Source organism: Vidua macroura, chromosome 33 (assembly GCF_024509145.1).
Source record: "Vidua macroura isolate BioBank_ID:100142 chromosome 33, ASM2450914v1, whole genome shotgun sequence".
NCBI classification, from domain to species: Eukaryota; Metazoa; Chordata; class Aves; order Passeriformes; family Viduidae; genus Vidua; species Vidua macroura.
This window is the reverse complement of record NC_071603.1, coordinates 1161271-1176830: the sequence shown is the minus strand read 5'-3', so window position 1 is coordinate 1176830 and position 15560 is coordinate 1161271. Positions and strand designations below refer to the sequence as shown.

Below are 15560 nucleotides of genomic sequence, written 5' to 3'. Positions count from 1 at the left end.
GGGGCTGGTGGCACTTTTTGGGTGGGGGGGTCCCAGCACCCATTTCTGGCGGTGGGGGGTGGGGGAGGGGCGACACAACGACGCTGCAGAAGCCATGGGGGACCCCTCCCCCCGCGGGTTTGGGGGTTGGGGGGGGGGGGGTCCCAAGGGTGGGGGTGGGGGCCCGAGGTGGGGGGGGGATCAGGGGCCTTTGCCCCCCCCCGAAGAGGCCGACGGGGAAGTGCTTGACGTGGGACGGCCACTGCGCCGCCAGCTGGAAGAACTTGATGTCGTCCCACTGGGTGCCATCCACGGTCACTGCGCGGGGGGGGGGGGGGGGGGGGCGACACCCATGGGACCCCCCCCCCCGGCACCCCCAAACCACCCCCGAAACCCCCCGCCCCTCCCCCACCCTTATAAATGGGAACCCAGCGAGGGAATGGGGGAGGGGAGGACCCATGGGTGACCCCTCCCCGCCCCGACCCCATCCTCCCCCACCCTTAACCCCTCCGCCAAGCCACCCAAATTTTGGCGTTTCCCCCCGAGGTGTCGCCCCCCCCCCCCCCCCCCCGCCACCCTTGGGTGCCCTTCCCCCCACCCTCGGTGCCCCTCCCCCACCCGCGGGTGCCGCACCCACCCGCTGAGCAGGGCGGGGGGGGGGCGGGGGGCGCAGATCAGCCGCGTGATCCCCTCGACCCCCCCGGCTCTTGTCGGGCTCGCGGGGCCGCTTGAACAGGGCGGGCACTGGGGGGGGGTCCCAAAGGGGCCGGATCCGCCCCAAAAAACCGCTCAAAACCGGCCCCAAAACTTCCCCAAAAACCCCCCAAAAATAGCCCCAAAACCAACCCCAAAAGCTGCCCAAAATAGCCCCAAAACCAGCCCAAAAACCAACCCAAAATCACCCCAAAATCCACCCCCAGAAGAGCCCAGAACCACCCCAAAATCGCTTCAAAAATCCATCTCAAATCCACCCCAAACCAGCCCCCATGTCCACCCCAAAACCACCCCAAAACCAGTTCAGAATCAGCCCCAAATCCATCCCAAAATCAGTCCAAAACCACCCCAAGATCCATCTCAAACCCACCCCAACCGCCCCCCCCGGCTGCCCCTCCCAGATCCCATCCCCCCCCCCCCCAAATCCTCAAATTCAAAAAATCCCCAAACCCCCAAACCCCCAAGTTTTGTGTTCCCCCCTCCCCCCTCCCCCTTCTTGTTCTTCTCGCAGCTCACGAGGGTCCAGCCCCAAACTCCCCCAATCCCCCCAGAATCCTCCAATCCCCCCAGATCCCAAATCCCCCCAAATCCCCAAACCTACAAATCCCCCAAAATCCCCAAATCCCAAACCCCCAAATTCCCAAACCACCAAATCCCACAACCCCTAAGTCCCCCCCAAATCCCAAACCTACAAATCCAAATCCCCAAATCCTCAAACCCCCAAATCCCCCCAAATCCCAAACCCCCAAATTTCCAAACCTCCAAATCCCCCCAAAAATCCCCAAAACCCCCAATTCCTCAAATCCCAAACCCCCAAATCTCAAACCCTCAAATCCTCAAAACCCCCAAATCCCAAACCCCGAAATCCCAAACCCCAAATCCCCGAACCCCCAAATCCCAAACCCCCAAACCCCAAACCCCCAAATCCTCAAACCCCCAAATCCCCCCAAATCCCAAATCCCCGAACGCCCAAATTCCCAAACCCCCAAATCCCACAACCCCTAAGTCCCCCCCAAATCCCAAACCCCCAAATCCTCAAATCCCAAATTCCCAAATCCCCCCAAACCCACAAATCCCCGTTCCCTCCCTCCCCTCACCCTTCTTGTTCTTCTCGCGGCTCACGAGGGTCATGGCCAGGGTGGTCCCGGGGGGGTCCCCGGGGGGGGGGCAGCCGCGTCACCAGCAGGGAGCGGAAGGTGCCCCTGAGGCTGCTCTTGGGACCCCCCCCCTCGCGCCGCTCCCCTCCCCCCCGCCGCCGCTCGGGGGGGGCGACCCCCCCCCCAATAATCCACCTGCAGCCCCAGCGCCTCCCCCGAGGGGCTGGGACGAGGGTGGGGGGGGACACCCCAAATTAGAGCGGGGGCAGGGACGCCCCCCCTCCCTGGGAATCGGAAACACCCCCAATATCCCAGGGACCCCCTCCCCAAAATACCCAGGGGACCCCCCCCTCCAAAACCACCTAGGGACCCCTCCCCAAAATACCCAGGGACCCCCCCCCCCAAAGCATGTGGGGCACCCAAGGACCCCCCCTCAAACCACCCAGGGACCCCCCCCCCCTCGGAACCAGAGCCCCTCCCCCCAAACTCCCAGAGACCCCACCCCCAAAAAGACCCAGAGCCCCCCCCGGGGCACCCAGGGACCCCCCCCCTCCCCAAATCCAGGGATCCCCCAAAATCTAGCCCCCCCTCCTCCCCAATCCAGGACCCCCCCACCCATGGGTGCCCCCCCATCCCGGGGGTCTCACCCGGGGGTGCCCCCGGCCATGGAGGGGGACGCGGGGGGGGGTCGCGGGCCTCGCGGGGCCCCCCGACCCCTCCCCCCCGCGGGGGGGGGACGTGGAGGGGACAGCGAGGCTCGGGGGGGGACCCTCGGTGTCACCGTCACCTGCGGGGGGGGGGCACCGTGAGCGGGGGGGGGGGCTGGGGGACACCCCCGGGTGACCAAAGGGGGACACGGGGGGGGGGGGGACAGAGCCACTCACCCGGTGCAGGGGGGGGATCCTCGGCCAGTCCCACCTTCACCACCTGCGGGGGGGGGAGGGGACACCTTGGGGACACTCAGGGCCACCCTCTGTCCCCAGGGGCTGTGTCCTCGCCTCGGTGTCACCCCCAGTGCCACCCCTCAGTGCCCCACAGCCACAGGGACCGTGTGTCCCCCCATTCCAGTGTCACCCTCTGTCCCCAAGGACCGTGTCCCCCCCCCCAGTGTCACCCAGGTGCCACCTGGGGACACCCAGGGTGCCCCTCCCATGTCACACACGGTGTCCCCTCCCCGTGTCCCCCCCCGGTCTCACCCCCACGAAGGGCACGAACTTCTGGCACGAGTCCTCGTCGGGGCTGGGGGACAGGTGGGGACAGTTGGGGACATCAGCGGCGGGCCGGTCCCCAGGTGTCACGCCCCGCCCGCTGGGATGTCCCCCAATGTCCCCTCAATGTCATCAATCTCAGAATGTCCCCGATGTCCCCCCGACATCCCTGAGGTCCCCAATGTCCCCATTTCCCTGATGTCCCCACAATGTCCCCGATGTCCCCAGTGTCCCCTCAATCCCCCCAAATGTCCCCAATCCCCCAATGATGTCCCCATGGCCCCGATGTCCCCAATCTCCCAATAATGTCCTCGATGTCCCCAATCCCCCAATGATGTCCCCAATCCCCTCGATGCCCCCAGTGTCCCCATGTCCCCGTGTCCCCCCAGTGTCCCCTCAATCCCCCCAATGTCCCCAATCCCCCAATGATGTCCCCAATCCCCTCGATGTCTCCATGTCCTCCCGATGTCCCCAATCCCCCCGATGTCCCCAATCCCCCAATGATGTCCCCAAACCCCCCAATGATATCCCCAATCCCCTCGATGTCCCCAGTGTCCCCCATGTCCCCGTGTCCCCCAGGTGGTCCCTAATCCCCCCGTGTCCCCCCGGTGTCCCCAATCCCCCCGATGTCCCCGTGTCCCCCCCGGTGTCCCCAATCCCCCCGGTGTCCCCGTGTCGCACTCACAACTTGTCCCTGCAGGTCAGCATGGCCTCAGCCCACCGGCAGGGCCAGCGTCACCCCCGCCCCCGCCACGTAACCCAGGATGCGCCCGGCGACACTGAACGGCTCTGGGGGGGGACAGCGGCGTGCGACCCCCGGGGACAGCGGGGGGGACACCCAGGGACACCCCCGGGGACACCTCGGGGACATCCCGAGACACCCCCCGGGACACCCCAAAACCCTGGGACACCCAGGGGACACCTCGGGGACATTCCAGGGACCCCTCGGGGGACACCTTGGGAACACCAAGGGACCCCCCCCCCAACCCAGGACACCTCGGAGTGTCCCCCTGCAGGTGACACCAGGGGGACGGATGGCTCTGGGGGACAGGAGGTGACACCGGAGGCGACACCGGGGGACAGCAGGTGGCACAGACCCCCCCCCCACAACCACAGGTGACCCCTCCCCCCACCCCCCATGGGTGCCCCCCCCTCACTCCCCCTCCCCCAGGGCACATCGGGGTGACCGCAGAGGTTGACACGGGGGGGACAGGAGGGTGGCACGGGAGGTGACACAGAGGTGCCCCCCCCCCCCCCGTGCCCAGGTGTGCCCGTACCGCTGGGGGGGGGCTCGCTGCGCGCGAACAGCTCCCGCCAGGGCGGGTCCAGGAGAGGCGGAGCCGTAGCGGCCATCGAGGGTGCCCAGGTGCTGCGCCACCGGGTGGGGGCCTGGCGACACGGGGACAGCGCCCAGGTGGGCACGGGTGGGGCACACAGAACCCCCAGGTGGGCACAGAAACCCCCCAGGTGTGTCCCAGGTGTGCCCAGGTACCTCCAGGTGTGCCCAGATACCACCCAGGTGTGCCCAGGTGTGTCCCAGGTGTGCCCAGATAACCCCCAGGTATGCCCAGGTACCTCCAGGTGTGCCCAGATAACCCCCAGGTATGCCCAGGTACCCCCCAGGTATGCCCAGGTACCTCCAGGTGTTCCCAGGTGTGCCCAGATACCCCCCAGGTATGCCCAGGTACCTCCAGGTGTACCTATATAACCCCAAGGTGTGTCCCAGTGTCCCCCAGGTGTCCCCCAGGTGTGTCCCTCATGCCCCCAAATTGTGCCCAGGTGTCCCCCCACACCCCCAGCTGTGCCCAGGTGTATCCTCCACGCTCCCAGGTGTGCCCCGCTGTGCCCAGGTGTGCCCCCCACACCCCCAGCTGTGCCCAGGTACCCAGGGGGACGATGAGGAAGCGCAGGAGGCCGAGCCAGTCGGGCCCGCGGGGGCCCAGGTGTGCCCCAGGTGTGCCCAGGTGCCGCACGAAGCCCCTCAGGAGGCTCCCGTGGTACCCGGCCCCACCCACGGCCACCACCTTCAGCACGCGGGGGGGCAGCGGCGAGAGCAGTGACACCTGCGGGGGACAGGGGGACACCTGGGGACACCTGGGGACAGGTGAGGGACAGGGGGACACCTGGGGACAGGTGAGGAATGATGGGGACAGGTGAGGGACAGTTGGGAACAGGGGGGACACCTGGGGACACCTCGGGACAGGTGAGGGATGGAGGGGACAGGTGAGGGACAGGGGGACACCTGGGGACACTGGGGACAGGTGAGGGACAGGGGGACACCTGGGGACAGGTGAGGAATGATGGGGACAGGTGAGGGACAGTTGGGAACAGGGGGGACACCTGGGGACACCTCGGGACAGGTGAGGGATGGAGGGGACAGGTGAGGGACAGGGGGACACCTGGGGACACCTGGGGACAGGTGAGGAGGGTTCCAAGTTGGGAGGGGGTGCTGGGACTTTTGGGGGGGATCTCAGATTGGGGGGGGGGGGGTTCCCCTGGGGTTCGGTTGGTCCCAAATTTTGGGGAGGGGGATCCGGGGGGGGGGGGGTCCCCGGGGGTTTGGGGGTCTCTGGACATCGGGGGGAGGGGGTGGGGGGGGAAGGGGAAGTTCGAGAAGGTTCCCTGGGGGGATTCTGAGACTGGGGGGGGGGGGTCCCAGATTTTGGGGAGGGGTCTCAGATTTTGGGGGGTCCCAGATTTAGAGAGGGATCCCATATTTTGGGGGGGGGAGTTCAAAATTTTGGGGGAGGGGTCCCAGATTTTAGGGGGGTCCCAGATTTTAGAGAAGGGTCCCAGATTTTAGGGAGGGGGTCTCAGATTTGGGGGGGGGGGGGGGGGTCCCAGATTTTGGGGGGGGGGTCGCGGGTCACTCACAGCCCGCTGGATCCGGGTCAGGATGGCCCCGAGGGCGACCTGGAGCTCCCCCTCCCCCCACCGTGGCCACCACGGGCACCCCCTGGGCCAGGAGCAGCTCGGACACCCACTGGGGGGGGCACGGGGGGGGCGGGGTCAGAGACCCCCCGGACCCCCCCGCTGCGTGCCCAGCCCCCCCAAAAGTACCCCCTCCCCTATTTTGGGGTTCCCTGGGTCCCCCTACCCCCAGTTAGGGCCGCCCCCCCCAATTTGGGATATCCCTCCCCCTCATTTAGGGGTCTCTGGGGTGCCCCCCCCCAAATTTGGAGCGCCCCCACCCTATATTTACATCCCCCCCCCCCCCCCCCATTTTGGGGTGCCCCCCCTCCCCACCCTTCCTCCCATTTTTTGCGTGCCCCCCCACCCTTGGGGTGCCCTCTCCCATAATTTTGGGTGCCCCCCACCCATTATTTTTGGGTACTTCCCCCCCCCATATTTTGTTGTGCTCCCCTATATTTCGGGATGTGTCCCCCCCTTATTTTGGGGTGCCCCACCCCCCATTTTGAGGTGTCCCCCAACATATTTTGGGTTCCTCCCCCACATGTCGGGATGCCCCCCATATTTCAGGTTCCCCCCCCCCCATATTTCAGGGCGCCCTCCCCTTATTTTGAGGTGCCCCCCCATATTTTGGGATTCCACCGCATATTTCGGGGTTCCCCCTCGATATTTTGGGGCGCCCCCCCCCGTATTTGGGGGTGCCCCCCTCACCTGTCCCTGCCACTCCCCCGGTGCTCACCAGGACGACGCTTTCGGGGAGCCCCGGCTCGGGGCCCAGCGCCCCCCCCAGCTGCTCCCACAGCGCCCGCCGGGGGCCCTGGGGGGGACAGCGCGGGGACACCCCCAAAATGAGGGGTCACCCCCAATTTGGGGAGCGGGGGGGGGGGTTTAGGGACCCCCTCTGGGTGGGCTCAGAGCTCTGCTGTCACCTTCCCCCCCACCCAAAATGGGGCCACCCCGATGTCCCCACCCCAGTGTCCCCATGATGTCCCCTGTGCCACCCAGTGTCCCCCCCACGCCCCGTGACACCCCAGTGTCACCAGTGTCACCACCCCCCAGTGACCCCCTTGTCAACACTGCCCCTGGTGTCCCTGTGCCCCCCATGGTGTCCCCAGTGTCCCCCATTCCCATTGTTCCCACTGTCCCCATTGTCCCATCCCCGTTGTCCCCCCCCATCCCCACTGTCCCCCAATGTCCCCATTCCCATTGTTCCTGTCCCCATTGTCCTCACTGTCCCCTGTAGCCATTGTCCCTCATTGTCCCCTGTCCCCATTGTCCCCGCTGTTCCCTGTCCCCACTGTCCCCATGGTTCCTGTCCCCATTGTCCCCCTTGTTCCCATTCCCATTGTCCCCACTGTCCCCCATTGTCCCTCACTGTCCCCTGTCCCCATTGTCCCCATGGCTCCTGTCCCCACTGTTCCCCTTGTTCCCATTCCCACTGTCCCCATGGTGTCCCCATATTGTCCCCACTGTCCCCCCAATGTCCCCAATGTCCCCACTGTCCCCTGTCCCCACTGTCCCCATGGTTCCTGTCCCCATTGTCCCCCTTGTCCCCATTCCCATTGTCCCCACTGTCCCCATGGTGTCCCCTCTGTCCCATTGTTCCTGTCCCCACTGTCCCCATGGTGTCCCCATATTGTCCCCACTGTCCCCCCAATGTCCCCAATGTCCCCACTGTTCCCCTTGTCCCCATTCCCATTGTTCCTGTCCCCATTGTCCCCACTGTGCCCCCATTGTCCCCCCTCTGTCCCCTCTGTCCACCTGTGCCGGGGGGGGTCCCTCGGGGGGTCTCTCTCCCTCGGGGCTCCTCTCTCCGGGGCCCCCCCGGGGCTGCCCCCGCTCCCTCAGGGGGGTCCCCCTGCGCCCCCGGCCCGGGGGGGGCCCCCCCGTCCGGCCTGGGGGGACAGCGCTGCACCCAGAACCCCCCCAGAACCCACCTGGGACCCCCCAAAAACCCACCCCGAACCTCCAAACCCCCCCCGGGACCCCCAAAATAAAGCCCCCAGACCCCAAAAACTCACCTGGACCCCAAAATAACACCAGGGACCGCCAAAATCCCCCCTGGGATCACAAAATATCCCCTGGGACCCCCCCAAAAAAAAACCCGGACCCCAAAAAAACCCTCGGGGACCCCAAAATCCACCCCCACCCCCCAAATCCCCTCCTTTGGGGGCCCAAAAAATCCACCCCTGAAACCCCAAATCCCCCTTTGAGACCCCAAAATTCCCCCCCAGGGGTCCTAAGTCCCCCTTTGGGACCCCAATTTTGGGGTCTCCGATTTTGGGGTGTCCCCACTTTCGGGGGTCTCTCACCGGGGTGACGCCGCCTCCCCCTTGCTCCCCTTCAGGGGGGTCTTCAACTTCTCGGGGCCCCCCCCGGGCTCTGTTGGTGGCTCGGGGTCCCCCCGGGGGTCCTGGGGGGGGGGCAAAGAGGTGCTGGGGGGCACCCCAAAAACCGGGGGCAGCCCCAAAAAACCGGGGGGAACCCCAAAAACCAGGGCAGGACCACAAATGTTTGGGGTTATTTGGGGGAAAAACCCCCAAAATCGAAATAGGGAACCCCCAAAATTGGGGGAGGGAAACACAGGGATTTTGGGGGGGGGTGGGGCAGTTTTGGGGACACTTTTTGGGGTGAGGGGTCCTGGGGGAGCCGTTTTTTTGGGGTGGGGGGGATTTGAGGGGGTTTGGGGGAAGTTTTGGGGTGGGGGTGGAGATTTTGGGGGGGTGTGGGGTGGGGATTTTGTGGTGCTGGGGGGTTCGTTATTGAGGAGGATTTTGGGGGCAGTTTTGGGGGGTTTGGGGGGCAGTTTTGGGGCAGTTGTGGGGGATTTTGGGGACAGTTTTGGGGCATTTTTTCGGGCAGTTTTTGGGGCAGTTTTATGGGTTTTTTAGGGGCATTCAGGGGGGATTTTTGGGGGCAGTTTTGGGGGTGGGGGGATCTCACCAGCCCCCTCGGGGGGGGTCCGGCCCCTCCTCGGGGGCTCTGCGGCCGCTGCGGGGCCCCGGCTCTGCCTGGGGAGGGGGGGGTTGGGAAAGACCCCAAAAATGTCTGGGACCCCCCCTCCGAAAACCCCAGTGACACCCCCCAGTGCTCCCGGTGCCCCCTCCCAGTGCTCCCAGTAACCCTCCCAGTCCTTCCCAGTGCCCCCCAGTGCCCCCCAGTCCCTCCCAGTGTCCTCCCAGTGCCCCTCAATGCCCCCCCAATGCCCCCCAGTGCCCCCCCAGTCCCTCCCAGTCTGGCACTGACCGGGGCGGGGCCCTCGCTGCCCATCTCGGTCTGGGAGCTCGACTGGGAGAGACCCTCAAAGAACGGCCTGGGGGGGACATGGAGGGAGGTTTTGGGGTGCTCAGGATTTTTTTTTTGGGTGCTCAGGTGGGTTTTGGGGTGCTCAGGCCGGTTTTGGGGTCCCCCTGACCTGAGCCGCGGTTTTGGGGTGCTATGGGGGGTTTTTGGGGGTGCTCAGGCCGGTTTTGGGGGTGCTCAGGGGGTTTTTGGGGTCCCCCTGACCTGAGCCGGGGTTTTGGGGATGCTCAGGGTTTTTTTGGGGTGCTCAGGCCGGTTTTGGGGTGCTCAGGCCGGTTTTGGCAGGCCGGTTTTGGGGTGCTCAGGCCGGTTTTGGGGTGCTCAGGGGGTTTTTGGGGTCCCCCTGACCTGAGCCGCGGTTTTGGGGTGCTCAGGACGCTGTCGGTGTCGTCCAGGTCGGCGCCGCTGTCGCTGGGGTTGAAAATCTCCAGGGAGTCGTAGAGCTCGTCCAGGTCCTCGGCCACCGCCCGCATCCGCGCCGGGGACACGTGGTCCAGGCCAAAGCCACCCTGGGGACACCCGGTGGCACTGTCACCTCCCCAGGGACACCCCGGTGGCACTGTCACCTCCCCAGGGACAGCCCAGTGTCATTGTCACCCCCCTAGGGACGCGTGGTCCAGGCCAAAGCCACCCTGGGGACACCCCGGTGGCATCGTCACCTCCTTGGGGACCCCTCAGTGTCACTGTCATCTCCTTGGGGACATCCCGGTGGCACTGTCACCCCCCAGGTGACATGTGATGCAGGCCAAAGCCACCCTGGGGACACCCTGGTGGCACCCCGGGACAGCCGGTGGCACTGTCAGCTCCTTGGGGACACCCCTGCCACCAGTTGTCACCTCCCCAGGGACACGTGGTCCAGGCCAAAACCACCCTGGGGACACCCGGTGGCACTGTCACCCCCTTGGGACACCCCAGTGTCACTGTCACTCCCCCGGGCACACTTCAATATCATTGTCCCCCCTTGGGGACACTCCTGTCACCTCCTGTCACCCCCCTGGGGACACTGGCACACCCCTGTCACCTCCAGGGCCATCCCTGGGTCCCCGTGCCAGCCCCCCCAGCCCTGTGGCACCTCCCCGGCGTTGTCACCCTGTGTCCCCCCCACGTCCCCAAGTCCCTGTGTCCCCCCCATCCCTGCCCCTGTCCCCTCTGTCCCTCTGTCCCCTCTGTCCCTCTGTCCCCTCCTGTCCCCTCCTGTCCCCTCTGTCCCTCTGTCCCCTCTGTCCCTCTGTCCCTCTGTCCCTCTGTCCCCTCCTGTCCCCTCCTGTCCCGGTACCTCCTCAGACACCCGGAATCGTTTCAGCAGCGCCACAAATTTCTGTTTGATGTTGGGGGTGCTGGGGGGGGGGGGGGGGCGGGAGGGGGTGTCAGGGACACCCGGGACCCCAAAAACCCCCAGGACCCCCCTGGGATCCCCCAATCCCCCTCCCGGAACCCCCAAATCCACTGGGACCCCTCCCCCACCCATGGGACCCCCCCCCCCCCAAATCCCCTCCCCCACCCACCTATGGGGGACCCCTCAGACTTCATTGGGACCCCCCCCCCAGCACCTCCCAGATGCCCCCCCCCCCCCCACGGACCCCCCCGACCCCTCCCCCACCATGGACACCCCCAATGCCCCCCCCTCACCCTGGCGCCCCCCGGGCCCTTCCTCCTCGGCTTCTTCCCCTTGGGCAGCTCCTCCTCCTCATCGAACAGGTCCTGGGGGGGGGGGGGTGGGGAGGGGTCAGGGGGGTTGGGGGGCACCCCCTGGGTGCTGGGGGTGGGGGGGGGGGTGTCTGGAATTTGGGGGGGGGTCGCACCTGGCCCGGCAGAGCGTCATCGCTGCCCTCGGGCTCCGAGGAGAAACTCTCCTCCTCCTCCTCCGAGTCCTGGTCCAGGTCCGGGGAGCGGTCTGGGGTGGGGGGGGGACGGACAAAAATGGGGGGAGGGGAAAATGGGGAGGGGGTGCAAAAAATGGTGGTGGTGGGGGAAACCCGGGAGCGGCCATAAAAAAGCAGAAAACCCCCGAAAAAAAAGCAGAAAAAAAGGGAAAGAAAAGGGAAAAAATTGGGAGGGGGGGGGGGGGATGAATGAGAGGGGTGGGCACCCATGGGTGGGGGAGGGCACCTAGGACTCCCAGTGCCCCCCCCACAGCCCCCTGGCCCCCCCCAGCACCCACTGAGACCCCTCCCCAGCACCCAACCCCCCAGGGTGCCCCCCCCCCCCTCAGCACCCAATAACCCCCCCCTGGGCACCCCCCTCCCCACCCCGTGTGCCCCAATACCCCCCCAGCCCCCTGGGCGCACCCCGTGCCCCCTCGGCACCCACTGGGGACCCCTCCCCACCCACCCTGGGTGCCCCCCACCCCCGTACCCACACCATCCCCCCCAGTGCCCCGTAACACTCCCGACCCCCCGTGCCCCCCGAGGCGCCGGTGCCCCCCCGGTGCCCCCCCCCCGGTGCCCACCCGCTCCCTTGGCTTTGCCCTCGGGCTCCACGGGCTGGCTCGAGAGCGCGACCACCCCGACCTCGGCCACGGGCAGCGGCTCCGTCAGCGCCCGGTGCAGCACCAGGGCCTGGCCGGCCTCGCTGGGCAGCTGCAGCACCTGGGGGGGGGGGGGGGGCACCAAAAATGGGGCTGGGGGCACCCTGAGACCCCCACGGGGCAACTAAACCCTTCCATGGGCACCTAAACCCCCCAAACCGGGCAGCCAGAGCCCTCCATGGGGCACTCCAGCCAGCCCCACCTCGCTGGGCAGCTGCAGCACCTGGCGGGGGGGGGCACCAAAAATGGGGCTGGGGGCACCCTGAGACCCCCCTGGGCACCCTGAGACCCCCCTGGAGCACCTAAACCCCCAAACCGGGCAGCCAAACCCCTCCATGGGGCACCCCGATCGTTTCATAAGGTACCCCAATACACCCAGACCCCCCCTTGCTGGGGGTTGCAGCACCCCAAAATGGGGGGAGGGGCACCCTGAGACCCCCAGACCCTCGCCAGGACCCCCCAAATTCTCCCCACTCCTCTCTGCCCCACTCTTACAGCCCTCGGGGTGCTCTCCTGAGGCTTTCCCGGGGCTCTGGGATCCCCCCCAAACCACCCGGGGACCCCCCCCGGACCCCCCAAAACCCCTCCAGCCCCCTGAGACCCCCCCAAATTCCCCCCACCAAACTTCACATCCCCCGGGGTTCTGCCCTGAGCCTCTCCCGGGGCTCTGGGACCCTCCTAAACCTCCCAGGACCCCCCCAGGGCTCCCCAAAACCCCTCCAGGACCCCTCCCAGCACCCCAAACCTCCCCAAATCCCCCTAACCCCCCCCCACCCCCTCTCTGCCCCACTCTCACAGCCCCTGGGGTGCCCTCCTGAGCCTCTCCCGGGGTTCTGTGACCCCCCCAAACCCCCCGGGACCCCCCCAGGACCCCCCAAATTCCCCAACCTCCCCCCCAAATACCCCCACCGCTCTCTGCCCCGCTCTCACAACCCCTGGGGTGCCTTCCTGAGCCTCTCCCGGAGTTCTGTGACCCCCCCAAACACCGCGGGACCCCCCCAAAACCCCTCCAGGACCCCCCCAAACCCCCTCCCCGTGCCCCCCACCTCGGCCAGGTTGATCAGCCCCACCGCGAGCGTTTTGTAGCCCAGGAACGGGCGGTGCTTGGAGCGCTTGCGGCGCTGCAGCATCACCTGCAGCCGGTTCGTGTCGCGCTTCAGGAAGTGCCCGTACTGCGGGGGGGGCCACGGGGGGGTCACGGACCCGCGGGGGGGGTCACGGACCCCTGGGGGGGCGAGTGAACCCGGGGGGGTGGCGAGTTTTGAGGAGGAAAAAGGGGATTTGGGGGTCACAGCATCACCTGGGGCAGGTTTGGGGAGGGGGTTTGGTGGGGTCGTTGATCCTGGGGGGGGGTCGGGGTCATCGATCCCCGGGGGGGGTCACTGGTCATTGAGGGTGGGGGGTCATTGATCCCTGGGGGGGGGTCACTGACCCCTAGAAATTGGGGTCAATTCACCCGGTGGGGTGAATTTTGGGGTGAAAAGGGGGTTTGGGGTCGCAGCATCACCTGGGGCAGGTTTGGGGAGGGCAACGAGCCCTGGGGGGGGTCAGGGACACGGGGGGGGTCACTGGTGTCTGGTGGGGGGTCATTAATCTTTTGGGGGGTTCATTGACCCCTAGAAAGGGGGGGGTTGACCCTGGAGGGGGGCGAGTTTTGGGGTGAAAAAGGGGGGGGTTTGGGGTCACAGCATCACCTGGGGCAGGTTTGGGGAGGGGGTTTGGGGGGGGCAATGAGCCCTGGGGGGGGGTCAGGGACACATTGGGGGGAGCACTGGTTATTGGGGGGGGTCATTGACCCCTAGAAAGGGGGGGTTTTACCCCGGGGGGGGCGAATTTTGGGGTGAAAAGGGGGGTTTGGGGGTCACAGCATCACCCGGGGCAGGCTTGGGGAGGGGGTTTGGGGGGGGGTCGTTGATCTTGGGGGGGGTTCATCGATCCCTGGGGGGGGTCAGGGACACGGTGGGGGGGGGATTGATCTTTTGGGGGGGGGTCGCTGACCGTAGAAAAGGAGGGTTTGACCCCGCGGGGGGCGAGTTTTGGGATGAAAAAGGGGGGGTTTGCGGTCGCAGCATCACCTGGGGCAGGTGCAGGGAGTGGGGGCAGTTTTGGGGGGGGGGGGGGTGACGCTGCCCCCGGGGGGGGTCCCCGGAGTGGGGAGGGGTCCCCGGTACCTGCAGGGAGAAGGTGAGCTGCAGCTCGGTCTCGGGGGGGCCCCCGGGGGGCAGCGGGATCTCGTTGGAGCGCAGGATCCGCTTCGAGCCCTGGGGGGAGGGGCGGGACCCCCACGGGGACCCCAAAAACCCGGAACTCGCTGGGACCCCCCCCCCCCCCAAAAAAGGAACTTTGCACCCCCCAAGGGTCCCTGGGGTCCCCCCCCCAGCCCCTCCAGGGAGCCCCCGCGCCTCCCCTCGAATTTTCACCGCCCAACCCAGAGCCTTGGGGACCCCCCAGGACCCCCCAGGACCCCCCAGGACCCCCCCGAGACCCCCCAAGACGCCCTCAGACCCTTCCAGACCCCCCTCCCCGACCCCCCCAGGACGCCCCCAGACCCCCCGAGGAACCCCTCAGAACCCCCCAGGATCCCCCAAACCTCCCCAGAGCCCCCCAGCCCCCTCTAGGACACCCCCAGACCCCTCAGGACCCTCCCCCCAGGACGCACCCAGATCCCTCCAGGACCCCCCAAACTCCCCCCCCTCCCCAGGACCCCCCCCGGACGCCCCCACCTGCAGCTTGACCGCGATGACCACCGAGCCCAGGTCTTTGGCCACCTCCCGGACCAGCACAAGGCGCCGCAGGGTGAGGCTGAACAGCCTGGGGGGCGGGGGGGTCCGGGTGGGGGGTCTCACCCCAGAGACCCCCCCTCCAAATAGAAGGGTCCCAAACCCCAAGAGCTGAACCGCCACCCGGGACCCCCCCACCCCCCCAAAAAGGAGCAGCCCAAGCGTTGAAGCCCCCGAGACCCCCCCCCCCCCCAGGACCCCCCAAGACACCCCCAGCCCCACAGGGACCCCCGCAGCCCCCACCCCATAATGGATCCCGGGGGGGTCCTGGGGATTGGGGCTCCTGGAGGGGGGGGGGGTCATGGGAATTGGGGGGTCCCGGGAGGGTCCCGATGAGTGGGGGGGTCCCTGGCCCCCCCCCTCACCTGGGCACGCAGCTGGGCGAGCTGCGATCCACCTCCCAGGTGGCGAACAGGTTCATGTGCACCGGCCCGGGGGGGGGGTCCTGGGGGGGCCCCGGGCCCGGGGGGGGGCGCGGGGGGGCCCGGGGGGGGCCCCGGGGGGGCTCCGGGCCCGGGGGGGGCGCGGGGGGCGCCGCGTTCCGCCATCGCCGCCGCCGCGCCGGCCACGCCCCCCGCGCCCGATTGGCTGCCGCGACGCATCGCGGGATCTGATTGGGTAACGCCAATCACGGCCCCGCCCACGCGCGGCGCTGATTGGTCACCGCCCACCCCGCTGCGGAACGGCGGCCACGCCCCCCTGCCAGGAGAGGCCACGCCCAGCGCTGCGGAGGGCCACGCCCATCTGGGGGTCCTGGGCGCTGATTGGGTGAGCGGGGAGGAGGCCACGCCCCGTTGGGGACATTGCGGGGTCACCGTGGGGTCACGGGGGACAGGGCCTGGGGGGGACACAGGGGTGACACTGTCCCAGCCCTGCCTGTCCCTCTGTCCCCACCCCCCTGTGAGCCCCCCCGGCACGGGCTGGGGACAGGGACAAGCAGGGGACAAGGCTTGGGGGACAGCACGGACAGCTGAGGGGGACACGGTGACATCGGGGACATGTCCCAGTGACACGGTGACCTTGGGGACGCATCCTAGTGACA

The 15560-nt window shown here is 67.6% G+C and overlaps 1 protein-coding gene across 1 annotated transcript; it reads right to left on the bottom strand.

Moving 5' to 3' along the window:
* Positions 1-180: 180 nt before the first annotated feature.
* Positions 181-14984, bottom strand: PACS1 (phosphofurin acidic cluster sorting protein 1; the record flags this gene model as incomplete). The annotated part of the gene is given in 29 exon segments (XM_054001832.1): positions 181-277; positions 578-688; positions 690-723; positions 1791-1860; positions 1862-1966; positions 1968-2013; positions 2406-2577; positions 2675-2717; positions 2987-3029; positions 3684-3715; positions 3717-3787; positions 4276-4330; positions 4332-4387; positions 4884-5181; positions 5934-5981; positions 6648-6725; positions 7632-7803; positions 8221-8343; positions 8852-8919; positions 9155-9221; positions 9560-9720; positions 10488-10552; positions 10837-10912; positions 11014-11105; positions 11661-11799; positions 12785-12910; positions 13910-13999; positions 14462-14549; positions 14884-14984. Coding segments are annotated over 29 exon segments (2727 nt in total), but the record flags the coding sequence as incomplete, so codon positions are not given.
* Between the last annotated feature and the right edge of the window lie 576 nt (positions 14985-15560).